Here is an 8,895-nt window from a genome sequence, read left to right on the forward strand (position 1 = left end):
ATCACCGCTTCCCAGAAACGCCAATCTGCATCCCCCGCTCTGCGCAGGATACCAGAATAACGAGAGCGGCCAATCCAAATTCTATTTACCAATTAAATGTCTCCGGCCAGGAAGTGCGGAATTCCCCACGGCGGTGAACCCGGAGGAGCTCCCTTTCTGCTCACGATTCTTCTCTGCTGCAATTCAGTACAGGCCTTCCTCACCCCCCCCCCCCCAACCCCCCCAACCCCCCAGACTACAGTGAAACGAGAAGTAGCACACTGATGAGCCTATCTCTCTCTCTCTCACACACTCTGCTCTCTCCTCCTATCAGCATGCTCTGTGTTCTGCACCATAGCTGATTGGCTCCAGGTGTTGCTTCTCCCTCCCGTAGTCTGAGCTCTGCTGTACAGACCTGGCGGGTCACATCCAGGTACTCGCACTACTTGTATTTAAAAAAAATGAAAGTGATTAATAGTTACAGAGCTGCATAAATGTGTGTCTATTAGATCTACCTGGAGCAGGGCTGGGACAAGGGGTGGGCAGGAGGGACGGCAGCCCCGGGCGCAATGATTTATTGCAGGGATGGGGGAGGGGGGGCGCCCTGTGCCAGTTGCCTCTATTATAAGGCTGACAGGAGTAGCGACAGCGACATCACTCTATGGGAAGGGGGGAGTGGGGTGCAGTTTGGAATCTTTGACCTGGGCGCTGGATGACCTTTGTCCCGGCACTGACCCGGAGGGCAGACAAAACCGGGGGGGGGGGGGGGGCCTTCCCCTCCGAGTCTGGGGGACCTTCCCCTCCGAGTCTGGGGGCCTTCTCCCCTCTCCTCTGAGTCTGGGGCCCTCCTTTTATTTCAATGGGCGGCGTCTCGAACAATGCGACTCGAGTCGCAGTGACGAAAAAGGTCCCTGCACGACTTATCTGCGAAAATCACAAAAATTTCAAGTAAGTCACATGACTTTGGAGTAGCAGTGGTGTGAACCGAGCCTTTGGAGTAGCAGTGGTGTGAACCGAGCCTTACGGTCGCACAGCGCCCCCCCAAGCCCCATGGTGGTGGAATGCCAGGGCCCAACTTTGAGACCCTAGTAGTTCCGCCACTGCTTCAGAGTCTTTTCAAGTTTTTAGCTGTTATTATTACCCCTGAAAGCCCTCAGTGAGCAGATGTTTTAGATTTGCTGTTTCATATTTCAGTTATTGTATCTTATCTGGGGGAATGGAACGACCGTGTGATACAAGAGAACAGACTTCGCACTGGCGAGTCACTGACATGCACCAAGCATGCAGCCAGTGAAGTCGGCTTAGCGTGGCCAAACACAGATTTTCAGCCAATTACAACTTCACAATCCTAAAATCCAAAATATGAGGATGACCTACTGCTAACAAATTAGATTGACCCAAAACCCATTGTCTACAGTATATAAAATGCTACAAGAGACAGTCAGAGACTGCAAACATAGTACAGGAGATGATCAGAGACTGCAGACATAATACAGGAGATGATCAGAGACTGCAGACATAATACAGGAGATGATCAGAGACTGCAGACATAGTACAGGAGATGATCAGAGACTGCATACATAATACAGGAGATGATCAGAGACTGCAGACATAGTACAGGAGATGATCAGAGACTGCAGACATAGTACAGGAGATGATCAGAGACTGCAGACATAGTACAGGAGATGATCAGAGACTGCAGACATAGTACAGGAGATGATCAGAGACTGCAGACATAGTACAGGAGATGATCAGAGACTGCAGACATAGTACAGGGGATGATCAGAGACTGCAGACATAGTACAGGAGATGATCAGAGACTGCAGACATAGTACAGGAGATGATCAGAGACTGCAGACATAGTACAGGAGATGATCAGAGACTGCAGACATAATACAGGAGATGATCAGAGACTGCAGACATAGTACAGTAGATAATCAGAGACTGCAGACATAGTACAGGAGATGGTCAGAGACTGCAGACATAGTACAGGAGATGATCAGAGACTGCAGACATAGTACAGGAGATGATCAGAGACTGCAGACATAATACAGGAGATGGTCAGAGACTGCAGACATAGTACAGGGAATGGTCAGAGACTGCAGACATAGTACAGGAGATGGTCAGAGACTGCAGACATAGTACAGGAGATGGTCAGAGACTGCAGACATAGTACAGGAGATGATCAGAGACTGCAGACATAATACAGGAGATGATCAGAGACTGCAGACATAGTACAGGAGATGATCAGAGACTGCAGACATAATACAGGAGATGATCAGAGACTGCAGACATAGTACAGGAGATGATCAGAGACTGCAGACATAATACAGGAGATGATCAGAGACTGCAGACATAGTACAGGAGATGATCAGAGACTGCAGACATAGTACAGGAGATGATCAGAGACTGCAGACATAGTACAGGAGATGATCAGAGACTGCAGACATAGTACAGGAGATGATCAGAGACTGCAGACATAGTACAGGAGATGATCAGAGACTGCAGACATAGTACAGGAGATGATCAGAGACTGCAGACATAGTACAGGAGATGATCAGAGACTGCAGACATAGTACAGGAGATGATCAGAGACTGCAGACATAGTACAAGAGATGATCAGAGACTGCAAACATAGTACAGGAGATGATCAGAGACTGCAGACATAGTACAGGAGATGATCAGAGACTGCAGACATAGTACAGGAGATGATCAGAGACTGCAGACATAGTACAGGAGACGGTCAGAGATCACTACTGTTACGGTCTCTATGCTGTATTTGCTATACTGCTCGTTGGGGCCCGAGAGTTGCACCGAGGGGCCCCAAGTCGGGCCCAATGGCTGTAGAACCGTTCAGTTACTCTGTTTTTATTTTTGCTACTTTGTTACCATTTCGCCGTCACAACTTTCTACGTTAAACTTTTTTACAAACAGAAGAAAAAAATTCAGGGAGAGCGGGCGATCTTTTAAACCCCCCCTCCCCCCCCACCACCCGATCATTAGATGCCTTTTCGACCACAGGGTTGCGATCGGCGCCTTCCACGCAATCAATACATCTGCCGCCGGTCGATCGATCGACCTTTAATTAAAAAAAACGAGAAAAAAAAAAAAACCTGCTGTGTTTCGGAGCGGCACTTAGCAGACGTGGGCCCGCCAGCTGCAAATTGCCCCCATTGACCGGCTCTGAGCCGTAATCTGATTTGGCCTTTTCCTGCCGGCTCGCTAATGGGCGCCGGCGTCCTCTCCTCCCGAGATCCCCGCAGATCTGAAGATTCACAGGCAGATGGTGCTTCAGGCTGCTGGGGGGGTGGGGGGGGGGGGGGGTGAAGAGCCTTTAAAAAAAAAAGAAAAAAAGAAAAAAGGAGCTTCTTATGACTGCAGAGCGAGAGGCGAGCTCATTGTACATTCCGCCCGCTTCCCCGCGAGCCGCGTTCCTGAGACGAGCAAAGAATAGCACCAGTTAATCGGCGGCGGGGCCCCCCTTGACACAGCTGCAAGATGCACGCTCGCTGGTGCCAGTCAGCTCCCGATTCCTTTTCCTTCCTCGGCGGCGCTTGCTTCTTGCTCGCGCTCTCGCCTTGCCTCCTTGACACCTGTAGCCATCTTTTTCTCTTCCCCCCCCCCCCCCCATCGCTCCCGAAAAACGCAATCCCAGGGCACCCCCCCCCCCCCCCCCCCAAGCAACTCTTGCCTGGGATGGAACGGGAAGCTGCCACCGTTCCCGGCTCAGGCAATTACCAGGAGCTTTGATTTTTTTCCTCGGGTAAGGAAGCCAGCAGCCAACGCGTTAAGCGTGCGCGTTACACGAAACCCTTAACTCTTTTCTGGCAGCGAAGGAGTCACTCGGTTGCAATCAAGCAAGCTGAGCGAGATCCAAGGCTCTGGGTTTTCCAGTCTCACCATCTATTGCACACAAGGGGGTTGGGAAGGAAGGATAAAGGGAAGATTTAAAAAAAAAAAAAAAAAGGGAAAAAGAAGCCATTTCCCTAATGATACAATGTAACGAATACAACCCCCAAAATGCCTAACCATCCCCAACCTTCCCAAAGCATTCCTCAAGCACCCTAAACCACCCTCAACCATCCCCAACCATCCCCAACCATCCCCAACCATTCCTCAACAATCCCAAACCTTAATCAACCATCCACATCCTTCCTCAACCATTCCTCAACCTTCCCCAACCATCCCAAACCTTCCCCAACCCCCCCCCCAACCATTCTCCAACCATCTCCAACCATCTCCATCCTTCCTCAACCTTCCCCATCCTTCCTCAACCATCCCCAGCCTTCCGCAACCATCCCCAACCACCCTCAACCTTCCCCAGCCATACCAAACCCTTCCCCAACCATTCTCCGACCATCCCCAACCATTCTCCGACCATCCCCAACCATTCTCCGACCATCCCCAACCATTCTCCGACCATCCCCAACCATTCTCCGACCATCCCCATCCTTCCGCGACCATCCCCATCCTTCCTCGACCATCCCCATCCTTCCTCGACCATCCCCATCCTTCCTCGATCATCCCAATCCTTGCCCGACCATCCCCATTCTTCCTCAGCCTTCCCCAACCATCCCAAACCTTCCCCAACCATCCCCAGCCTTCCCCAACCACCCTCAACCTTCCCCAACCATCCAAAACCTTCCCCAGCCATACCAAACCCTCCCCCAACCATTCTCCGACCATCCCCAACCATTCTCCGACCATCCCCAACCATTCTCCGACCATCCCCAACCATTCTCCGACCATCCCCAACCATTCTCCGACCATCCCCATCCTTCCTCGACCATCCCCATCCTTCCTTGACCATCCCCATCCTTCCTCGACCATCCCCAACCATTCTCCGACCATCCCCATCCTTCCTCGACCATCCCCATCCTTCCTCGATCATCCCAATCCTTGCCCGACAATCCCCATTCTTCCTCAGCCTTCCCCAACCATCCCAAACCTTCCCCAACCATTCCCAGCCTTCCCCAACCACCCTCAACCTTCCCCAACCATCCAAAACCTTCCCCAGCCATACCAAACTCCGACCATCCCCAACCATTCTCCGACCATCCCCAACCATTCTCCGACCATCCCCAACCATTCTCCGACCATCCCCATCCTTCCTCGACCATCCCCATCCTTCCTCGACCATCCCCATCCTTCCTCGACCATCCCCATCCTTGCCCGACCATCCCCATTCTTGCCCGACCATCCCCATCCTTCCTCGACCATCCCCATCCTTGCCCGACCATCCCCATTCTTGCCCGACCATCCCCATTCTTCCTCAGCCTTCCCCAACCATCCCAAACCTTCCCCAACCATCCCCAGCCTTCCCCAACCACCCTCAACCTTCCCCAACCATCCAAAACCTTCCTCAGCCATACCAAACCCTTCCCCAACCAGTCCCCAACCATCCCGAACCATTCCTCGACCATCCCAATCCTTCCTTGACCATCCTCATTCTTCCTCAGCCTTCCCCAACCATCCCAAACCTTCCCCAGCCTTCCCCAACCATCCCCAACCTTCCCCAACCACTGATGTGACGGTGACCCTACCTTTTCATACAATCCCCAAGACAGTTCGGTCTCAATGACCATGACCACTATCCCAAACATTCCGAAGATGAGAGCGTAGTCGCTGAGCCTCTTCCTCTTCTCGAAGAGCGCCCGCCGGTGCCCGAGCTTGTAGCCGATGTTCTGGTGCTTGCGCTTGTTGGCTTTCGGGTAGGTGTTGGTGCTGTTATTGCCTGAGTGTTGGTGGTTGTGGGTGGCGTTGGGGTGGTGGTGCAAAGTCTGGTTGGAGTGGTGCTCGCTTTTGGAAGAGATGACGATCTCGGGCGGGTTGCTGGAGTTGAAGATCTGGAGCGGCTGGCTCTCGGGCTCCGAGTCAATCAGGTTCCTCCTGGAGGCACTTAGACGGCTGAGGGGCTTCATGACCCCTCCGGTGTATTTACAGGAGCTCATGGCTATTTCGGTAAACGGGTTGCTGTCCCTCCTGTGGACCAGAGGGCTGGCTTGTCTGTGCTTGCAACCTCCGCCAGCCCCACTTGTAGATGCCGAACTTGGAGAGTGTCCAACTAAGTGGTCACTTAAATTGAGCTGGCTCCCCTGCCTGGAAGAAGGGTGGAGAGCCGTCGAATTGGCGCAAGGAGGGGCCCTGAACGCAGTTGGGGAGGAATGCAACAGGCTGTGCTGAAACGGCTGGCTCTGCAGCTGGTTAGTGGGGTCGCCAGACAACGGGCACTGGCACTTGGGCTCGTCCTCCATGTCTCCGACCCCGGAATCATGAAAATGACCCGATGAGTCCATGGTCTGGATGTGATGGATTACCTTCGGCCCCCCAATTCTGACTCCTGTTCCAGGTTCCGTCTACGAGGGGGCAACGGGTAGGGGCATTGGTGGTCCAGATTCCGGCTTGGCGGACCTTTTCTCTGGGGAATGGGGAGGGAGGTCGGCCGGTCCCTCAGGTCTTTGGCGCGAGTTCCTGGCTCCCGTGTTTCATTTTTTTCCGGGAAAGGTTGGCTCATCTGCCGAGCTCATCTCCTTCTTTTTTTTTTTTTCTTGCTTCCCTTCACCTCGGCTCTCTGTAACTAGCTCCCTCTCCTCTCCGTTACCAAGCCAAGCCCACCTCTGGCAGCTCCCTCTCATTGGCTTGCCTGGCAGCTGAGAACGTGCTGAGACAGCCCCATAACACCGTCACTTTAACCTCTCCACGGCTACAGAGGTGCACAGGTGGCCTTCAAGCATCCGCGCCGGCAGTTGCCGAAAAAATTGCGGGATCCTGGTCGCCGAGAAGGAGCTCCGTCTCTAATTGGTTCCCCCCCTCCTCCCCTCTTCTTCTCAATCATTACATGCTCCATCAGCTGCCGGGAAAAGGCTTAATTTTATAGGTCCAAAAGAGTGATTGGTGGTGGTGGTGGTGGTGGTGGGGTGGGAGTCTATGGATCTTACACGGCTCGTTAGCGGCCTGTACTAGTAACGAGGGTCGTCAATCTTCCCCCGAGGCCAATAATAAATGTCAACGGTAACGAGGCGCTCATCGCCGTCCAATTACCTCCCATACACACTGCGAATTATGATTGGGTTCAGCGCCGAGATTTTCTGCCTGACTTGCAGAACGACCTCCGACCGATCAAACTTCGATGCGCTATTTCGTCCCGTAATCTTCCGCCGGACGGAATGCGATCGTTTTCAGAACGGTCAATAAACCTGGTTGGAAATCGAGTGATTTATTTTTATTTATTTTTTTCGGCACAGTGCATTATTTTTTCTTCTTTGCGCACGATTTGTATGCCTCTTGTTCAGTCCCGTAAACGCGTGTTGCGCGTTCACTTGAATGGGATGCCCTACGCCCGAAAAACTCCTCCCCCCACCCCAAAATCATAACGTTTTTGGTTGCGGAGCACTGCGTGTTTTTTTTTTTTTTTTTTTTTTTCGTGAGCGTTTTGGCGCCACGACAAACGCGCGTCCTCTATCCGCGGGCAAATTAACAATTGATGGCGCCACAAGTGCGACTCGTGTGCCCGATTTTTGTATGCCGCTTCTTCAGTCCTTTCGCGCCTGAGCGTAAACGCGTGTGGTGCGTCCACTTGAATGGGATGCCCTACGCCCAAAAAACTCTCCACCCCCAAATCGGCTACAGAACCTTTTTGGTTGCGGAGCGCCGTGTGTGTGTTTTTTTTTTTTTTTTCGTGAGCGTTTTGGCGCCACGACAAACGCACGTCCTCTATCCGCGGGCAAATTAACAATTGATGGCGCCACAAGTGCGACTCGTGTGCCCGATTTGTATGCCGCTTCTTCAGTCCTTTCGCGCCTGAGCGTAAACGCGTGTTGAGCGTTCACTTGAATGGGATGCCCTACGCCTGAAAAACTCCTCCCCCCCCCACCCCCAAATCAGCTACAGAATGTTTTTGATTGTGGAGCGCCGTGTGTTTTTTTTTTCGTGAGCGTTTTGGCGCCACGATAAACGCGCGTCCTCTATCCGCGGGCAAATTAACAATTGATGGCGCCACAAGTGCGACTCGTGTGCCCGATTTTTGTATGCCGCTTCTTCAGTCCTTTCGCGCCTGAGCGTAAACGCGTGTTGCGCGTTCACTTGAATGGGATGCCCTACGCCTGAAAAACTCCTCCCCCCCCACCCCCAAATCAGCTACAGAATGTTTTTGATTGTGGAGCGCCGCGTGTTTTATTTTATTTTTTTTCGCAAGCATTTTGGCGCCCCGGACAAACACGTGTCTGCGGGCAAATTAACAATGGCGCCACAAGTGCGACTCGTGTGCGCAACGCGTTTCCAAAACGCGGCGGCTAAGCGTGCATTTCCGCGTTCGGAAAAAGCACAGGCGTAAATGCAGTCTTGGAGCGCAAGCTCTTTCGCCCAGCGCAACGTACTTGATTGAAAACCGCCTTCTGCCGGGGCGCGGCGCGTTCCGATCGGAAAGTGACGGTCGCACAACAAATGCGCGGTCGGACTGCAATTGGGGCAAGGGAGACGTCCAAGCACCGGAATACGATTTGCATGCGTTAAATTCGAGCGCGCCGCCGATGGCGGTTTAATGAGTTATTTTATCAATATTACAATTTTTACGCCGACGCCGCGGTGATAGGATTTAGGTCAGCGTCACGTCTTTGCTTGTCGGGGAACGCAAAACACAAAAATCGCACGCGCTTTTTTTTACGCACAGAAACGCGGCGCCATTTAGCAGGCGTGCCAATAACTGTTTATTGCAAAAGTGCGGGCGCGCCAAGCTGCACTGTGCGGGTCAGGGCGCCATTGTTTTTGGTGACGAGTCAGGCAGGTATATTCTGCGTTTCTCACACGTGGGGGAAGCCCATTGAAAGTAATCTGCTGCCCAACACGCAAAAACGCGCCGCCGCGCTTGGTCGCACGTGTATGGCGTGTACTGTCATTTTTTTTTTCGTTTGTTTTTAG

At 52.6% G+C, this 8,895-nt stretch overlaps 1 protein-coding gene across 1 annotated transcript in view; it reads right to left on the reverse strand.

Moving 5' to 3' along the window:
- The window catches only part of KCNN3 (potassium calcium-activated channel subfamily N member 3), a 175,718-nt gene extending 168,896 nt beyond the window's left edge, over window positions 1-6,822 (reverse strand). The window contains exon 1 of the mRNA XM_077463941.1: window positions 5,523-6,822. Coding sequence (XP_077320067.1) covers window positions 5,523-6,275 — 753 coding nt within the window. The 5' untranslated portion in view covers window positions 6,276-6,822. The remainder of the gene's footprint in view (window positions 1-5,522) is intronic.
- Between the last annotated feature and the right edge of the window lie 2,073 nt (window positions 6,823-8,895).

This window comes from Lithobates pipiens, unplaced genomic scaffold, assembly GCF_037356315.1.
Source record: "Lithobates pipiens isolate NorthernLeopardFrog02 unplaced genomic scaffold, aLitPip1_a1.2 Scaffold_30, whole genome shotgun sequence".
Lineage (NCBI taxonomy): Eukaryota > Metazoa > Chordata > Amphibia > Anura > Ranidae > Lithobates > Lithobates pipiens.